The sequence below is a fragment of the Bacillus rossius genome (genome assembly GCF_032445375.1).
Source record: "Bacillus rossius redtenbacheri isolate Brsri chromosome 4 unlocalized genomic scaffold, Brsri_v3 Brsri_v3_scf4_1, whole genome shotgun sequence".
NCBI lineage: Eukaryota > Metazoa > Arthropoda > Insecta > Phasmatodea > Bacillidae > Bacillus > Bacillus rossius.
In genome coordinates this window covers 28,155,972-28,176,182 of record NW_026962010.1, presented here as the reverse complement: position 1 = coordinate 28,176,182, position 20,211 = coordinate 28,155,972, and the positions used below count along the sequence as shown (strand labels likewise).

General features: G+C 46.2%; 1 protein-coding gene across 1 annotated transcript in view; it reads right to left on the bottom strand.

Moving 5' to 3' along the window:
* The window catches only part of LOC134541645 (ras association domain-containing protein 8), a 124,313-nt gene that overhangs the window by 86,308 nt on the left and 17,794 nt on the right, over positions 1–20,211 (bottom strand). The window contains 5 exon segments of the mRNA XM_063385223.1: positions 1,948–2,064; positions 16,941–17,066; positions 17,960–18,064; positions 18,066–18,212; positions 18,937–19,143. Coding sequence (XP_063241293.1) covers positions 1,948–2,064; positions 16,941–17,066; positions 17,960–18,064; positions 18,066–18,212; positions 18,937–19,143 — 702 coding nt within the window.

The window sequence follows — 20,211 nt, the reverse complement described above, 5'->3', positions numbered from 1 at the left end:
ATCCAACCTCGAATCCCACCTCGGATCCTACGAATCCTCGAATCCATAGGATTCGGTATATTCGACGAATCCAAGATTCGAAAATCCCATCCCTAATTCTGTGCTTTCTGACTGATGGCTTTTCAAATACATCCATAAAAAACGTTTTTTTTTTTTTAAAAATTGCTGTTCGCTGTTTCAAAAAAGGCCATGTAAATCACCTACTGACAAAAGTGGTACAAAAAAACTGTAGTAGATTTCATGTAAATCTATTAATTTGAACCTTTTTTTCCATTTCTGTGTGATTGAATTATGATTTCTACTCCATAAAAGAATTTTTGTAAAATCGTAAAAAAGGTTTGCCGCATTTCACACTGAGTCACATTATTTTCGGGTAATTAACTTTCTTCGGTATTCCTGTTAAAAAATATTATAACGTTCCATAATCCTGTATAATCGGAGATCCAGAATGGCCCCGATTCCAAATGGTTCCGGATTAAAGATCTTTCACTGTACTAGTTTTCAAGTTATTAAAACTGATTTCCTTGGTATGGTGGTACCAGACCTTAATGTTAATAATACTCATAAAGAAAACCATTTTTAAACTAATGCTACACTCCATTCATTACCGTAAATCATTGTGTGGCTTTTCTTAAGGAATCACTAAGCTCCACTGCCATGAGATTAGGTACTAACAGTCAAAATATTTTGAACACGCATAGTACAGAGAGGTAGTGTATTACTACTGTCTCATTACCTTCTACTTCCCCTATAGTGATGCTTACCTTTCACATGCCCACAAGACTTCTGGCCCGGGCTAGAGGAAAACCATACAAGGACAGGATTGTGCATACAATTACTCTGAACAGTTTGTCCAATTAATCAGGTATCAGTGGTATCACATATGACTAACTCCAATCAAGAAAACATAACATGATATTATCTTTAGGCCTGTGCGAAGATTCGGCCCAGCAAATCTTTTGAAGTTCTTTATATATTCAATTAAGTCTTCACCAGGAAACTTGCTATTCGTTTTATTTGAATCTTCAAATGTGATGCAAAGCTTTGCTTCTGATGTGAAGCTTCGCACTTTTTGCAAAGCTTCAAAAACTTGGAAGCCTAAGATTTGCTGCTCATTAGCTATATGTCCAAATTTTCCAATTTCTCAATTGTGCTTTACAATTTTGCAAGTGAAGATGTGGTTTGATAGGTATGATCAGCCTCATTAATATGAAGAAATCTCCTACTTATATTATTATTATTTTTTACCTTTTCCAGCAATTTATTTCAGTTGATATTTTTAAGTACTTGACGTGACATTTGAAAAGTGCCTCAGAAGGCTTTTATTATTTTTGGAATGGGCAAAATCTTGGTTAATCACAACATATACAGTTTCAGGCTAGAAAAATTTTTTTTTATGGTATAATAATATTCTGTTTCTTTGGGTTGTATCTTATATATGTTTTGCTTAAATAAAGTCAATAACTTAAAAATATCAAAACGTGGCATTCTGGTCTGCTTTTATGAGTGCTCAATATTAATATTATGCATGATTATTTATAATTTTTATTGACTGTTGTTAAATTCAGGGCCCAATTAGTTAACCAATTAATAAGTTAAAACATTACAAATGTAAAATATTATTTTTTGAACTTCAATCCAGTATTTTATAAAATACCTGAATGTAATACATCCTTTCTGGGAAAAGTATTTGCAATTAAATACGACTTTGTGAATATTTTAAATATTTAATTTTATATTCGCTTCACATCAAAAAACTGGTATTTGCACAGTCCTAATATCTAAGTAAAATCCCTTTAAAAAAAAAAAAAAAAAAAAAACCACTGAAAATTCTCTACTAGTCATTTGGGCACTTACGGACCTACAACGTGACTTGGTAATGCCGGATTTGCAGATGAGTGTTGGGTTTGTACTTGAACCTGCATCATTCTAAAGCAAGGAACACACCTGCTCCTCGCCGTTATGCGAGATGGCTTCGATGCGCGCTATTTCCTGGGACAGGAAGTCAATCTGCATCTGCTGCTCCCGGGTCTTGCCCTCCCAGAACACTATCTCCGCATCGTACTGCACACAAACCACACATGACTGCAGTCAGGTCCGAGGACACTTACTTTCAGTACACCACCACTGGTACTGGTTGACTGGTGTTGCACTTTATACAAAAAAATAAAGGCTAAAACAAAGAAAATAATATTTTAGCATGTGAGTATTCTGGTTAAAATGATACCTTTAAAGAGCAGACATAAGTAATCATTAATGTAAAGTGATGTAATATCGGACTGCAAGTCAGCTTAGCATGACCGTGCTTAACAAAAAAAAGTGTTTAACTTTCAAACAAAAAATATGCAGTAACTAATCGTATGACTTAAACAAGCAAGCATGTTCCAGAAAATAATTAATAAACAATAGACACCAGGTATAAATACTACCCTATGTCAATCCAAGCTACCTTTCATTGGAAAACACAATTTTTCATAGCACATTTTCTTTCCTGAAATCACATACAAAAGGCATTCCATCTATGACGAGAAAACTTTTCAGCGTGGCATAAATAAACACAAGTTAACTAAACATTTTTCCGTGTGTGCAAATATTTACACTAATTTATGATTATCTGGATCTATGAAAACATCACAAATGTAAATGTGCTTCGGGTGTAACCCAAATTATATCTTTCATTTAAAACCAACATTGTCACTAGAGTTAGGATGTATGTGGCAAAGATTTGAAAAGATAGATTTGTTATGTCAAATACGCATGAGCCACAAAAGTAATTTTGGTAGCCATGTAAATTATTATTTCCATTGATAAACATAGAGTTATGTTGTAAAAGGACAAAACTGGAGCAAATTCTCATTATCATTCACTAGTAATCCTATATGCTGACCTCGAACACACAAAATGTCGCACAAACAATTGTTACAGAATTTATGTTTACTTTAATACTGATATACTAATAGTTACACAGAAAACTAATATGTAACATCCTGTTGTTACGACCTCTCATGGTTCCCAGGAATAGGGTCGTAATAGACATTCTGGACCGACTAACTCCAGAACCCTATAAATCACTAAGTGTGTTTAGTAGTCTCTGGTCCAAAATAGACAAATTTTCAAAATCAAATATAAATTTATTTTAATAGTACACTTCTTCCAAAAAAAAAACATACCCACAAAAAGTTTATTCGACCAACAACTGTCACCAAAACAAGCATAAACACTGTGAAATGCACAGTGCAACTGTATTTTTAACAAGTGCTAAGGCAATTTGACAATGATTTTGTAATGAAAATAAAATTAATTTTTCTTAAAAAGTTATTTTATTAGACTTAGGCCTTAATAAAACAAACTATACACCACTCCAGAGAGGTGAAGAAGGTTATCTGCCGTGCCATCGCCTCTTTATTGCTCATAAGCGGGTGAGATGTGGAAGGCTACTAAGGAAGCACGCTGTGCAGTGTGTGCCATGCTTGGTGAACCTTTTTTTTGTTAACCCAGGGGAAAAGCCTTAGCTGTCGAGATAACCATCGCCAGCGGTTATTTCTCTGTCCAATTGCACCCTACGTGTCATACTGCCGCGTTATTGTGATTCCAGCAACATGTGTTCATTCACACAGACATTTACTGTTGGCCTGGTGACGTGAAACGAGAAGAAAATTAAGAGGCTAAGATACGCCTGTAGTAAAGCGGAAAGCATTACTAACACAACTTCAACACCTCCGGAATTACCTATAAATTCACTGCTTTTTCCCCGGTTAGTTCCCAGTCAATTCAAATCCCTGCTATTTTCCTGGTTTTCGTGGTTATTTTAATTTTACCTCAAATGAATTATTTGCAGATCATTAAATACTTAATATTTCTTAAAATTTTACAATTTATGAACATAAATTATTGGGCTAATAGAGATATTAGTTAAATAGCTTATTTCTAATGCTTATGCATTACAGTATGACTCTCGAGAAAATTGACTAGCATATTTTGCTGCAACATAAGCATTTGAAATATATAAATTTATAATTAATTTTAGCTTTTTTTTAAATTGAAATATATTTCTATATAAAAACATAATAAACTGAAAATAATTTTTGGTAAAACTATATTAAATAATCAAATACATCATTTTTTACTCTCAAATACTACCTAGTATACGTGTAAGAAAAAGAAAATTTGTTTCAAGTAAGATATTTTATTTTATTTTATTTTTAAAATGACTTGACAAATAAGATTATATTCCCACAGATTTTATATTGGTTTTCGCTTACTATGACCAACTTAATTTATTTTTTATCACAAGGTTACTAAAATTAATGAATAAATATTACTGCCCTCTTTATAACTTATTACATTCTTAGACAGAGCATTTAAATTTCTTTATTTGCATGCCACTGACTCGCTCTAGCTTCTAGCTGGACACTTACGTGTTTCCAATGGAAAAGGAGTAGGGGACCGTAATAGCTCCTCCTGAGCCTGAATGTTTTATTTTAGATTTATTTGGAGAGGTATATTTATGTTTACTTACTTACTTACTTACTCACTTACTTAAATTCATGTCTTAAAATTATATTTAATTAAAGATTAATGAAGTATTAAAGTTCAGTATTTGAAACCATGAATATGAAATACTCCAAGGCCAATCTCAGACTTATTTAATGTGATGTTTTTCAACTGCATGCATTCTATGTATATAGCTGCTCCCGAGATGTTTTTCTGGATCCGCTCCTGACTACAGAGTCGTAAGCTGGGGTCCCACTGCTGCCTGAATGCCAAATCAGAGATTGTGAGGACACGATACTTCAGAAGGCAATGAGACCTTTCCGGGGTGGAGCTTGGCCAGTATATTCGAGACGGACACCAACCTGCAGCTGTTGTGAGAGTGACAAGAGGCTGGTGGTGATACCAGCGAATCCTCTGAAAGGTGAAAGCAAAAATTGAAGAGGGTTATTGACCTCTTGGCGAGCAATAGCAGACGACGAGCGATAGGCTACGTGTACGAAGATTTGATCATCGGGGATCGAAGCATCTGGGATGGAGTGAGTAGTGTGAGGCAGTGTATTGAGACCGAGGTTTACGGTAAGAGATAAACAGTAGAGAGATCCGCTGTCCATCCTAGCTAAAGTTGGGAGAGTAAACAGTGGACTTGCGAAAGTGTAATTTATTTGTGGACAGATAATTGTTGTAATTTCACTAATAGTGTCACTATTACCTAATATATAAACTGTGATCATTTTATAGGGCTATAATTTCTGGACCTGTTTTCCCCACTTGAAACCGTTTCATGGATTACAATAGTCTTTTAAATGTTAAATTTTTCACGTGCAGAATGCAATGTCCCAAGTACTATTCAGATATACTGCAAGCCGAGTTTTAATATTGAAAACAATGTTCCTATTTTCAAATTCAGTTTTTCAGTTGGTTACTTTTATTATTATTGTTGTTGTTGTTGTTGTAGATGTTGTCATTATGTTGTTGTTTATTTGAGTTAGTCTCGTTGCTCCCAGGCAGGAGATGACTTTAGGGCAGACCACGCTAAGTACGGTGAGCAGCAGTCACTTGGCAATTACATATTCCAGACGTGTAGCTGACACTGTGCCGGACTCGTGCTGTGCTGCCTCCGCCGTGTGAGTCCTGTGAGGAGTGCTGTGCTGCCTCAGTTATGTGCGTCCTGTCAGGAGAGCTGTGCTGCCTCCGCCGTGTGCGTCCATTCAGGGGAGCTGTGCTGCCTAGACCGTGTGCGTCCTGTCAGGGGAGTTGTGCTGCCTCGGCTGTGTGCGTCCTGTCAGGGGAGCTGTGCTGCCTCGGCTGTGTGCGTCCAGTCAGGGGAGCTGTGCTGCCTAGACCGTGTGCGTCCTGTCAGGGGAGCTGTGCTGCCTAGACCATGTGCGTCCTGTCAGGGGAGCTGTGCTGCCTCGGCCGTGTGCGTCCAGTCAGAGGAGCTGTGCTGCCTAGACCGTGTGCGTCCATTCAGGGGAGCTGTGCTGCCTCAGTTGTGTGAGTCCTGTCAGAGGAGCTGTTCTGATCTCAGCCGTGTGCGTCCTGTCAGGGGAGCTGTGCTGATCTCAACCGTGTGCGTCCATTCAGGGGAGCTGTGCTGCCTAGACCGTGTGCGTCCTGTCAGGGGAGCTGTGCTGCCTAGACCATGTGCGTCCTGTCAGGGGAGCTGTGCTGCCTCGGCGGTGTGCGTCCAGTCAGGGGAGCTGTGCTGCCTAGACCGTGTGCGTCCTGTCAGGGGAGCTGTGCTGCCTAGACCGTGTGCGTCCTGTCAGGGGAGCTGTGCTGCCTCCGCTGTGTGCGTCCTGTCAGGGGAGCTGTGCTGATCTCAGCCGTGTGCTCCTGTCAGGGGAGCTGTGCTGCCTCGGCTGTGTGCGTCCAGTCAGGGGAGCTGTGCTGCCTCGGCTGTGTGCGTCCAGTCAGGGGAGCTGTGCTGCCTAGACCGTGTGCGCCTGTCAGGGGAGCTGTGCTGCCTAGACCATGTGCGTCCTGTCAGGGGAGCTGTGCTGCCTCGGCCATGTGCGTCCAGTCAGAGGAGCTGTGCTGCCTAGACTGTGTGCGTCCTGTCAGGGGAGCTGTGCTGCCTCCGCTGTGTGCGTCCTGTAAGGGGAGCTGTGTTGATCTCAGCCGTGTGCGTCCATTCAGGGGAGCTGTGCTGCCTCGGCTGTGTGCGTCCAGTCAGGGGAGCTGTGCTGCCTAGACCGTGTGCGTCCTGTCAGGGGAGCTGTGCTGATCTCAGCCGTGTGCGTCCATTCAGGGGAGCTGTGCTGCCTCGGCTGTGTGCGTCCTGTGAGGAGTGCTGTGCTGCCTCAGTTATGTGCGTCCTGTCAGGAGAGCTGTGCTGCCTCCGCCGTGTGCGTCCATTCAGGGGAGCTGTGCTGCCTAGACAGTGTGCGTCCTGTCACGGGAGATGTGCTGCCTCGGCTGTGTGCGTCCTGTCAGGGGAGCTGTGCTGCCTCGGCTGTGCGTCCAGTCAGGGGAGCTGTGCTGCCTAGACCGTGTGCGTCCTGTCAGGGGAGCTGTGCTGCCTAGACCATGTGCGTCCTGTCAGGGGAGCTGTGCTGCCTCGGCCGTGTGCGTCCAGTCAGAGGAGCTGTGCTGCCTAGACCGTGTGCGTCCATTCAGGGGAGCTGTGCTGCCTCAGTTGTGTGAGTCCTATCAGAGGAGCTGTTCTGATCTCAGCCGTGTGCGTCCTGTCAGGGGAGCTGTGCTGATCTCAACCGTGTGCGTCCATTCAGGGGAGCTGTGCTGCCTAGACCGTGTGCGTCCTGTCAGGGGAGCTGTGCTGCCTCGGCCGTGTGCGTCCTGTCAGGGGAGCTGTGCTGCCTCCGCTGTGTGCGTCCTGTCAGGGGAGCTGTGCTGCCTCGGCTGTGTGCGTCCAGTCAGGGGAGCTGTGCTGCCTAGACCATGTGCGTCCTGTCAGGGGAGCTGTTATGCCTCGGCCATGTGCGTCCAGTCAGGGGAGCTGTGCTGCCTAGACCGTGTGCGTCCATTAAGGGGAGCTGTGCTGCCTAGACCGTGTGCGTCCATTCAGGGGAGCTGTGCTGCCTAAGTTGTGTGAGTCCTGTCAGAGGAGCTGTTCTGATCTCAGCCGTGTGCGTCCTGTCAGGGGAGCTCTGCTGATCTCAACCGTGTGCGTCCATTCAGGGGAGCTGTGCGTCCTGTCAGGGGAGCTGTGCTGCCTCGGCCGTGTGCGTCCAGTCAGGGGAGCTGTGCTGCCTAGACCGTGTGCGTCCTGTCAGGGGAGCTGTGCTGCCTCCGCTGTGTGCGTCCAGTCAGAGGAGCTGGGCTGCCTAGACCGTGTGCGTCCATTCAGGGGAGCTGTGCTGCCTAGACCGTGTGCGTCCTGTCAGGGGAGCTGTGCTGCCTCCGCTGTGTGCGTCCAGTCAGAGGAGCTGGGCTGCCTAGACCGTGTGCGTCCATTCAGGGGAGCTGTGCTGCCTAGACCGTGTGCGTCCTGTCAGGGGAGCTGTGCTGCCTCGGCCGTGTGCGTCCAGTCAGGGGAGCTGTGCTGCCTAGACCGTGTGCGTCCTGTCAGGGGAGCTGTGCTGATCTCAGCCGTGTGCTCCTGTCAGGGGAGCTGTGCTGCCTCGGCTGTGTGCGTCCAGTCAGGGGAGCTGTGCTGCCTAGACCGTGTGCGTCCTGTCAGGGGAGCTGTGCTGCCTAGACCATGTGCGTCCTGTCAGGGGAGCTGTGCTGCCTCGGCCGTGTGCATCCAGTCAGAGGAGCTGTGCTGCCTAGACCGTGTGCGTCCATTCAGGAGAGCTGTGCTGCCTCAGTTGTGTGAGTCCTGTCAGACGAGCTGTTCTGATCACAGCCGTGTGCGTCCTGTCAGGGGAGCTGTGCTGATCTCAACCGTGTGCGTCCATTCAGGGGAGCTGTGCTGCCTAGACCGTGTGCGTCCTGTCAGGGGAGCTGTGCTGCCTCGGCCGTGTGCGTCCAGTCAGGGGAGCTGTGCTGCCTAGACCGTGTGCGTCCTGTCAGGGGAGCTGTGCTGCCTCCGCTGTGTGCGTCCTGTCAGGGGAGCTCTGCTGATCTCAGCCGTGTGCGTCCATTCAGGGGAGCTGTGCTGCCTCGGCTGTGCGCGTCCAGTCAGGGGAGCTGTGCTGCCTAGACCATGTGCGTCCTGTCAGGGGAGCTGTGCTGCCTCGGCCGTGTGCGTCCAGTCAGAGGAGCTGTGCTGCCTAGACCATGTGCGTCCTGTCAGGGGAGCTGTGCTGCCTCGGCTGTGTGCGTCCAGTCAGGGGAGCTGTGCTGCCTAGACCGTGTGCGTCCTGTCAGGGGAGCTGTGCTGCCTCGGCCGTGTGCGTCCAGTCAGGGGAGCTGTGCTGCCTAGACCATGTGCGTCCTATCAGGGGAGCTGTGCTGCCTCGGCTGTGTGCGTCCAGTCAGGGGAGCTGTGCTGCCTAGACCATGTGCGTCCTGTCAGGGGAGCTGTTTTGCCTCGGCCGTGTGCGTCCAGTCAGAGTAGCTGTGCTGCCTAGACCGTGTGCGTCCATTCAGGGGAGCTGTGCTGCCTCAGTTGTGTGAGTCCTGTCAGAGGAGCTGTTCTGATCTCAGCCGTGTGCGTCCTGTCAGGGGAGCTGTGCTGATCTCAACCGTGTGCGTCCATTCAGGGGAGCTGTGCTGCCTAGACCGTGTGCGTCCTGTCAGGGGAGCTGTGCTGCCTCAGTTGTGTGAGTCCTGTCAGAGGAGCTGTTCTGATCTCAGCCGTGTGCGTCCTGTCAGGGGAGCTGTGCTGATCTCAACCGTGTGCGTCCATTCAGGGGAGCTGTGTTGCCTAGACCGTGTGCGTCCTGTCAGGGGAGCTGTGCTGCCTCGGCCGTGTGCGTCCAGTCAGGGGAGCTGTGCTGCCTAGACCGTGTGCGTCCTGTCAGGGGAGCTGTGCTGCCTAGACCATGTGCGTCCTGTCAGGGGAGCTGTGCTGCCTCGGCCGTGTGCGTCCAGTCAGAGGAGCTGTGCTGCCTAGACCGTGTGCGTCCATTCAGGGGAGCTGTGCTGCCTCAGTTGTGTGAGTCCTATCAGAGGAGCTGTTCTGATCTCAGCCGTGTGCGTCCTGTCAGGGGAGCTGTGCTGATCTCAACCGTGTGCGTCCATTCAGGGGAGCTGTGCTGCCTAGACCGTGTGCGTCCTGTCAGGGGAGCTGTGCTGCCTCGGCCGTGTGCGTCCTGTCAGGGAAGCTGTGCTGCCTCCGCTGTGTGCGTCCTGTCAGGGGAGCTGTGCTGCCTCGGCTGTGTGCGTCCAGTCAGGGGAGCTGTGCTGCCTAGACCATGTGCGTCCTGTCAGGGGAGCTGTTATGCCTCGGCCGTGTGCGTCCAGTCAGGGGAGCTGTGCTGCCTAGACCGTGTGCGTCCTGTCAGGGGAGCTGTGCTGCCTAGACCGTGTGCGTCCATTCAGGGGAGCTGTGCTGCCTCAGTTGTGTGAGTCCTGTCAGAGGAGCTGTTCTGATCTCAGCCGTGTGCGTCCTGTCAGGGGAGCTGTGCTGATCTCAACCGTGTGCGTCCATTCAGGGGAGCTGTGCTGATCTCAACCGTGTGCGTCCATTCAGGGGAGCTGTGCTGCCTAGACCGTGTGCGTCCTGTCAGGGGAGCTGTGCTGCCTCGGCCGTGTGCGTCCAGTCAGGGGAGCTGTGCTGCCTAGACCGTGTGCGTCCTGTCAGGGGAGCTGTGCTGCCTCCGCTGTGTGCGTCCAGTCAGAGGAGCTGGGCTGCCTAGACCGTGTGCGTCCATTCAGGGGAGCTGTGCTGCCTAGACCGTGTGCGTCCTGTCAGGGGAGCTGTGCTGCCTCCGCTGTGTGCGTCCAGTCAGAGGAGCTGGGCTGCCTAGACCGTGTGCGTCCATTCAGGGGAGCTGTGCTGCCTAGACCGTGTGCGTCCTGTCAGGGGAGCTGTGCTGCCTCGGCCGTGTGCGTCCAGTCAGGGGAGCTGTGCTGCCTAGACCGTGTGCGTCCTGTCAGGGGAGCTGTGCTGATCTCAGCCGTGTGCTCCTGTCAGGGGAGCTGTGCTGCCTCGGCTGTGTGCGTCCAGTCAGGGGAGCTGTGCTGCCTAGACCGTGTGCGTCCTGTCAGGGGAGCTGTGCTGCCTAGACCATGTGCGTCCTGTCAGGGGAGCTGTGCTGCCTCGGCCGTGTGCGTCCAGTCAGAGGAGCTGTGCTGCCTAGACCGTGTGCGTCCATTCAGGGGAGCTGTGCTGCCTCAGTTGTGTGAGTCCTGTCAGACGAGCTGTTCTGATCACAGCCGTGTGCGTCCTGTCAGGGGAGCTGTGCTGATCTCAACCGTGTGCGTCCATTCAGGGGAGCTGTGCTGCCTAGACCGTGTGCGTCCTGTCAGGGGAGCTGTGCTGCCTCGGGCGTGTGCGTCCAGTCAGGGGAGCTGTGCTGCCTAGACCGTGTGCGTCCTGTCAGGGGAGCTGTGCTGCCTCCGCTGTGTGCGTCCTGTCAGGGGAGCTGTGCTGATCTCAGCCGTGTGCGTCCATTCAGGGGAGCTGTGCTGCCTCGGCTGTGCGCGTCCAGTCAGGGGAGCTGTGCTGCCTAGACCATGTGCGTCCTGTCAGGGGAGCTGTGCTGCCTCGGCCGTGTGCGTCCAGTCAGAGGAGCTGTGCTGCCTAGACCATGTGCGTCCTGTCAGGGGAGCTGTGCTGCCTCGGCTGTGTGCGTCCAGTCAGGGGAGCTGTGCTGCCTAGACCGTGTGCGTCCTGTCAGGAGAGCTGTGCTGCCTCGGCCGTGTGCGTCCAGTCAGGGGAGCTGTGCTGCCTAGACCGTGTGCGTCCTATCAGGGGAGCTGTGCTGCCTCGGCTGTGTGCGTCCAGTCAGGGGAGCTGTGCTGCCTAGACCATGTGCGTCCTGTCAGGGGAGCTGTTTTGCCTCGGCCGTGTGCGTCCAGTCAGAGTAGCTGTGCTGCCTAGACCGTGTGCGTCCATTCAGGGGAGCTGTGCTGCCTCAGTTGTGTGAGTCCTGTCAGAGGAGCTGTTCTGATCTCAGCCGTGTGCGTCCTGTCAGGGGAGCTGTGCTGATCTCAACCGTGTGCGTCCATTCAGGGGAGCTGTGCTGCCTAGACCGTGTGCGTCCTGTCAGGGGAGCTGTGCTGCCTCAGTTGTGTGAGTCCTGTCAGAGGAGCTGTTCTGATCTCAGCCGTGTGCGTCCTGTCAGGGGAGCTGTGCTGATCTCAACCGTGTGCGTCCATTCAGGGGAGCTGTGTTGCCTAGACCGTGTGCGTCCTGTCAGGGGAGCTGTGCTGCCTCGGCCGTGTGCGTCCAGTCAGGGGAGCTGTGCTGCCTAGACCGTGTGCGTCCTGTCAGGGGAGCTGTGCTGCCTCGGCCGTGTGCGTCCATTCAGGGGAGCTGTGCCGCCTAGACCGTGTGCGTCCTGTCAGGGGAGCTGTGCTGCCTCGGCCGTGTGCGTCCAGTCAGAGGAGCTGTGCTGCCTAGACCGTGTGCGTCCATTCAGGGGAGCTGTGCTGCCTCAGTTGTGTGAGTCCTGTCAGAGGAGCTGTTCTGATCTCAGCCGTGTGCGTCCTGTCAGGGGAGCTGTGCTGATCTCAACCGTGTGCGTCCATTCAGGGGAGCTGTGCTGCCTAGACCGTGTGCGTCCTGTCAGGGGAGCTGTGCTGCCTCGGCCGTGTGCGTCCAGTCAGGGGAGCTGTGCTGCCTAGACCGTGTGCGTCCTGTCAGGGGAGCTGTGCTGCCTCGGACGTGTGCGTCCATTCAGGGGAGCTGTGCTGCCTAGACCGTGTGCGTCCTGTCAGGGGAGCTGTGCTGCCTCGGCCGTGTGCGTCCAGTCAGGGGAGCTGTGCTGCCTAGACCGTGTGCGTCCATTCAGGGGAGCTGTGCTGCCTCAGTGGTGTGTGTCCTGTCAGAGGAACTGTTCTGATCTCAGCCGTGTGCGTCCTGTCAGGGGAGCTGTGCTGATCTCAACCGTGTGCGTCCATTCAGGGGAGCTGTGCTGCCTAGACCGTGTGCGTCCTGTCAGGGGAGCTGTGCTGCCTCGGCCGTGTGCGTCCAGTCAGGGGAGCTGTGCTGCCTAGACCGTGTGCGTCCTGTCAGGGGAGCTGTGCTGCCTCCGCTGTGTGCATCCTGTCAGGGGAGCTGTGCTGATCTCAGCCGTGTGCGTCCAGTCAGAGGAGCTGTGCTGCCTAGACCGTGTGCGTCCTGTCAGGGGAGCTGTGCTGCCTCGGCTGTGTGCGTCCAGTCAGGGGAGCTGTGCTGCCTAGACCATGTGCGTCCTGTCAGGGGAGCTGTGCTGCCTCGGCCGTGTGCGTCCAGTCAGAGGAGCTGTGCTGCCTAGACCGTGTGCGTCCTGTCAGGGGAGCTGTGCTGCCTAGACCGTGTGCGTCCTGTCAGGGGAGCTGTGCTGCCTTCGCTGTGTGCGTCCTGTCAGGGGAGCTGTTCTGATCTCAGCCGTGTGCGTCCATTCAAGGGAGCTGTGCTGCCTAGACCTTGTGCGTCCTGTCAGGGGAGCTGTGCTACCTCGTCCATGTGCGTCCTGTAAGGGGAGCTGTGCTATCTCGTCCATGTGCGTCCTGTAAGTGGAGGTGTGCTGCCTCGGCCGTGTGCGTCCTGTCAAGGGAGCTGTGCTGCCTCTGCCGTGTGCGTCCATTCAGGGGAGCTGTGCTGCCTCGGCCGTGTGCGTTCTGTCATCAGGGGAGCTGCGCTGCCTCGGCCGTGTGCGTCCTGTCAGGGGAGCTGCCCTAGAGAAAAGGATTGGTAGGTAAGTAGTATGGGGTTTGTGCACAGAATGATGTGTCAGAGCATCTCGAGTAGCATGTCCTCTGGCCTGAATTCACTTACAAATAAAGCAATAACATTTATTTAATCAATTTTCATACCGTGTTCTTTATATTTATGTAATATATATTGTCATATTGTAAATATGGATTATATAGTTTTCTAATATTATTAAAAAAATTGCATATTTAATAAAACATATTTAGATTATTTTAAATTTTATTATGTAGAAAAGTTATTGTTTTAATTATGGTTTGTTTAACTGAATGAAAACTATAATAATGTTTAAGGAATGCAATATTGTAGACCGCAGAAAAAGCTTTTATTTAGGACTTAACCTCATTTTTTTGTGTAATGCACCAGGTCTGCATAAGTAAACATTTACATGTTACTACAAAACACTGATATTACTACTGTACTAATTTCCGTTTGGTTCAAATTTTCCGGGATTTAAGAACCCTGTAATCGTGGGAGCAAAGTCTCCCCAGTTGTTACAGCTGTAGCACTGTCACAGTACTTAATAACACTGCTACGCTTGGAACGCTTTAGCGATGCAATAAATTATGCTAGTCTCTTGAAAAATATGTCATTTTAAAGCTTAAGATATATGCAACAACTTTTGTTAAAATGATTAATACGGCAGACCCTTTATTTTTATGTTACTATCTTATTATGGTTTTTATGTCTTTAACTTAGATAAAACACTTATTTAATTACTTAATCAAATTATATCTTACCTTTAATATTAACATTCATAACGTTTTTCATAATGAATGTGTATAATAGCGTTTATAGATTATTTGGTAAGTTTATGGTGACTCTACACTAAAAAATGCATAAATCAAAATCATTTTAATTACTGCTACATCTAGGAATTAAAAAAAACGCACATTTTCGGTGTGACCCACTACGTCAACAGCAGTATACTTTCGGTATGTTATTAAGCTTAGTAGATTCTACTCCTGTGCAAAAATTCAACTTTGGAAAATTTTTTTGAGGTTCATTACTGTTAAGTCTTCTTTGTCTTTTTTTTAGGTAGTGAAGGAATTGGAGGGGACGTAAATATTGCTGGAGAGGGGAAGGAAGTGGGCTGCATCACATCCTCCTGTAGTCAACAGACAAAGAAGAACCGAGGATCAACTCCAGTGCTGTATTTCTTACGCCCCAATAAACTGAGACACAGAACACAGAGACTTCACTTGTAGTCTTTGAACTCTAGTGAAGACATATATATGGTGCGATTTTATTCGAGGAGGACACTTACGGTGAAAATGTTACATTTGTTTGCCAAAAATTTAAGGTGCAGCCCAAACGCAGGGGTGACCCTTCTGCGGGTAAAAACTGTAAAATGCCCTGTTTCTAGAATATATTTTTTAAGTTCAATTTCAAAGAAATCATTTTAATTTCTGTCCACACACTTCTGAAATGTTCTGAATACTCTTGGAAATGTCCTGTCACAAGTTGAGTACAGGATTCCCTGAAGCCTTACCAGATAAATCTGGCTGACTCTCGGGGTAGTGGAAGCTTTCATAACAATAATAGAGAGTGGTTATTAAATTGGAGGAGTTGACCAAAAATAATTGGTATTCATTTGGCCTGTGTTGTTTTAGGAAAGGTGAGAGATTGTGATGACCAGCCAGCACCTGACTTTGGGTGCCCGCGGCGTATATTACTGTACAAACCAGAATCATTACTGAGGTTATACCGTATTTACTCGCATATAGGTCGTGGCAATTTTACCAGATTTGATGGGAAAAAAATGAAGTGCAACCTATAAGTGAAGAAAATTTTTTTTTAAATTTTTGAGGAATTTTTTTTTGCAATATTTTGCTTCAAATGCGAAAAAGAAGTTTATATAGGTATAGGCAAATTTATTTACAATGTACACATACAGCGAAACCCCTTATTTATGTAACTGTTATTTACGTTTTCCCGTTATATGCACTATATTCTTCAGGTCCCGTTTAGTTCCCATTTAGTCCAATACAATATTTTCACGCAAATTACGACTCAAAAATTGAATCCATCCCGCTATTTACGTCACGTAACAACCATGAACAACCAGAAAATACCGTGGGTACTTTAAGAGTAGATAAGATTAGCTATTAGGCCTAAAAACATTGTGAAAAACGTAACGTTTATAGTCGGCAATGAACATTTTAAATCGCAAAATATACCTATATATTTTATAACATGAAAAGTTGCTTTTATTTCTAAACATGTAATAATTTAAGCCTAGGCGTGTAAAAGTCCGAGTAATTATAGCAGGAGACAATCTAAAATGCACGAGGGAAAAACGTAAACTCACGAATGTATGAACGTGGCTGATTGTTAATTTCTGATACTGTATTTATGTCACAACTTAGCCGAAATACTGGTACGAGACAAACTTCACAAGATAAAATGAGCGGAGTCTTGGTAACTGTATTATACGTATTTTATAATTTCGGAAGTATTGTACAGTTGACGCATATTTTTTTAAACCAACAATTTATTTCTGGGGATCATAATTAATTAATTATTGGTATCAAGACATCAAGATGGACGTAAACTTGAACATGTCACGGCAGCGAGAAAACTAGTATTAGTACTGGTATTAGAACTGGACAAAACTGGTACACGGGAGGTGGAGCTTATATTTTTTTCCGCTAAGCTTGCATCTATTGGCTGGCTGCTGATGCAAGGTCACTAGTCTGGGCGGAGCGTTGAGTGAGTTATACTGCGCATGCGCAGCTCAGTGAACAAAGAGAGCCAGCAGGCGCACCGTAACAGCAGCTGATCGAGTACAATGACCTTTCTCCGCGCACGGCGCGGTAATGAATTACCGGTGCGACCTATATGGGGGGAATCTTAAATACCAAATTCAAGACCTCAAATTATGGGTGCGACCTATCTGCGATGGCGACCTATATGCGAGTAAATACGGTAATTCACAAAAAACACTCATGAAAACTGGGGTCAACCTGTTACGTGCCCCAAAAAAATTTCAAGTAGACTTAAAACAAAAATTTACAATAAAAATAAATAAACTTAATCGTCCATATAACAGCCTAAAAATAATGTCTTACCCTGTGGTACCAGATGACTTGATGACATTTGTTGCATATATGGCGGTAAAATAAATTGATGTATGCGCATCTTTATTCTCCGATAAAAAAAAAAAACACGGGAAAAAAAAGTAAACAGAACATTTAGTTGCAGGATAACCAACCTACAAAAAAATATAATGCAGGGTGTGTTCCACAGACTGCATGTCTAATAAAACTAGATCCTACAAAATTTTGTATATGTTAACTACAGGAACACACCCCATTAATATTTATTTCTCATGTTGGTGTACTTGTTTACGCTCCAAACAATTTTCCTTCTAATGTTATCTTCAAACGTATGTTAGACACGTACAAAATGGAATTTTATATTTTAGTTTTTTTGTAGGATTTGTGATTGTGTCAACAAATGTATTATATCTGCATTTCGATTTCAAAAATAAAGAAATACCTCTTATAGTAATTACAACCTCAAAGTACAAAATGTCAAAAAGACCAACAACTTTGCAGCGTCAGGCCAATAGAGGTCATGGTGGGAAAGGATGTAGACAAACGAGTTTGTGAAAGGAACATCCAAAAGTAGGGGGTCGGCCTCTATTCTTGTTGTTACGGTACTTGACCGTAGTGGTAAACTCAATGACAGTATGGACTGGAGGAACGCAGTGAGACGAGCGGCAGTCGCGCACCTTGGTGAGCTCGGCCTGCTGCGCTGAGAGCTTCTGGCGCTGGTAGTTGATGAGGCGCACCAGGTCACGGTACTGGTTGCTGTACAGCGCGCCTTCTGGCTGGACATCCCCCGCCTGCATGTAGTCCTGCCAAGCCCACAAATCACATGCAACACTACAACACTACAACACTACAACACTGCCACCACGACACTCGCCACAACAGACGACAGACAGAGCTGTGGCTCTCAGTGTTTACTTGCCTATGTTCCATTAACACAGTCAAAAACATGTGTCATGGTGGACATAGCACATTGTACCTGCCAGTTTCTTGATATTACAAGTAGAGGCAAGATATATGGATTTATTTTTTCAACAGTTCATTTTGTACAACAGGAGATTTCACTGTTATTTTTTTCTTTTATGAATTTTGTTCATTAATAAAGATTGTGTATTATTAAACAAATATGCCAATGAAAGTTCCTTAGTACTTATTCAACCAAAGAGTGTAAATGCTGATAATGATATATAATTTATTTAAAAATAAAATAGTAATGCTGGACAATAAAAAAATTTTTATTTGAACAGTAGGTAACTAATCATTAATTTTGTTGGAAAAATTGTCAGCATTAATAATATAAAAATGAGAAAGTAAATAAAAAAATTTCATATATATTTTGTACGTAATTTTTTGTTCAAAAAAATACTACATTAATAACATTCATATTATTAACTTTAATAAAATATTACATTTTTGTGATTTGAGTTAAGTTTTGTTAAAATGCTGATTAATTTAATAATTTTAGTTGATTTTCTGAGCTATTAGGTGCATAACCTTACGTCTCAATTCTACATAGTACATTGACGGCCTTTACGGTGTTACTTAGGTTTTAACATAATTCATAATAAAATATTGTCCCTATTTATTAGAAGTGCATTAAAATAGTTTTGAATTCACATAATTATTACTTTTCATCTGAAAATATTAATGAAAACATTAGTGATGATTATTTGTAAAAGTGTGCGCAGAAGACCCAGACCTTGATGAGATTCCGCTTCAGCTTGCTCTTGCCGACCGAGGACGAGGAACTGCTGTCGGTGTGCTCCGGGGTGCCACGGGAGGGGCTGGAGGTGGGGGGTGGGGGGGTCGCGGTACGGGGGCGGGGACGTCGGGGACGGAGGCTCCCTGTACGGCGGGGCCTCCCGCCTCGCGGGACTCCTGTAGCCCTCCTGGTGACCAGGCGACAAGCTGCCCTTTTCCTCCTTGCTCCTAGGCACCAGCTCTTCCCGCACCTGCGGGCATTCCAGACCGTCTCGCCGGCAGTTCTGCAACCAAGCACCTCCTCTGACACACCAACACACCAACAGCTGTCAAACAAATGAGAATCAGGAAATGTATTTAGGCACACGTTTTCTTTTCTAGTATCAACAGCTGAGATTTACTACGACTGATGAGCAAACCTTTGTGCCTCTTCTGCTCCTTTCAACTCATTATTTAAAAACTACGTTATACCACACCCCTCAACTCAAACTTTTTAAGAGATGGAATTATAACGAAACTTAAAAAAAAGTATGTTGTATATTTTTTTTCATTATTTTTTATGTAACTCACATATTGGACATTTTTTTTGATAACACAAATTAAATTAATTACAAAATTCAAAATTCACAAGTAAAGGCTTGGTTTCAACCATAATTTTTTATTTTTTTTTCTGTAATTACACATTTTTATGTAGCTATATTTGAAAGAAGAAATCACAGAAGCATTTTTGCATGTGTCGAACGGCTGTGGAGTTTCAGACATGATGACCTAGTGGGGAAAAAAGTGCAGTTGGTCAGTGAACATCTGCCCGACTCATTACAAACAGCGGACAACCGGTCACTCTACCTGGACGCAAACAGAGTGCGAGGCTTGCACATAAACAATAATGGCAAGACAAAGCAATGAGCAGAGCCTTAGGAGCCAATGCTACTCGACACTTCACTTTGGTGAGGAGAATGCAACTGAATGTACGACCTCGAGATCCTCGCGACGGCGTAGCTCAGACCAGCCCTGGTGGCCCCCGCTGAAGGTCAGCGACTTGCGAATGTCCTTGTTGCGGTCCGGTCCCGCCGTGTCGGGAGGGGGAGACTTGGTGGGGGTGAGGCCAGGCTGTGGCCGCGAGGCCGAGCGCTGCAGGATGAACTGCACGTCGCTGGAGTACTCCCCCCACTTGGTCAAGATCTGCCGTGCACCACCACACACACAACTCTCTCGTGACACTGCACAAGCGTTCGCACATGCCTTCTATTATAAATTACGACAGTTTACACACATAATCGGCTATTTTTTAAATGTACTAAAAATTATCAAATAACACCATGAAATTGAACCAGGATCACTTTGGTGCCCAACCCATTCATTTAGCAGGCTTAGGTTGTTAGAATATTGTTACTGGTTAATAAATATGGTTAGTTGCTTTATCAATTGTGTCATATTATGCATTGTAGAGATAACATCAATTAATTTTATCCTTACATTAGTATATACAAAAATAAGACATATTTGTCTGCAAAACTAAATATACATGGCCTACTAATATGAATTAGCCTTTCTTTAGGTTTTATAAAAACTTGTAGAATATCCTACTTATTTACATTTATATTTCCAATTATTGTCACTCTGTGCTTCAACCAAACGTCTACTGCAAGCATGATGGCTATAAAGAACTAATCCTTGGTGATAATACACCTAGTGTTTGTAATAGAAACAGTTACATTAGTAGTTCAGTATTGTATGGGCCTTAAGATGTTTATACCACTGTATCTTCACATTCAATGTCTAGAACATTCTAGCATCGACTAGGAAATGCATATTCATGCCATATTATGCAAGCAGTGACAAGATTTTCAATGGCTGCTAAATGCATAAAATATTTTTTATCAATTACAAGTTGATAATAAATAACTGCTGCTTTTACTAACAAACTATTCAAAATCCAATCTAATGGGAAGTTAAAATATCATTCTTTTTAGTGTCTGAGTCATTCAACCATAGAGCCCAAAGAAACATGGCAAACCTTTATGTCAACATAATCACTCTGAAACACTCTGGGGCTGTCGCATAGTTCATCCCAAGTTCTTTCAAACTTGTTGTTGACCTAATTTCAGACCTGCTCTGTACAGATGAACAGATATGCATACATTTCACATTTCCTAGCTTCTGCAATAATCACACAGTTATGTTGGTGTAACATGCTTTTCCTCATTTTTGCTGAGCATTTGTTGGTACAATGAAAAATTCTTCTGACAA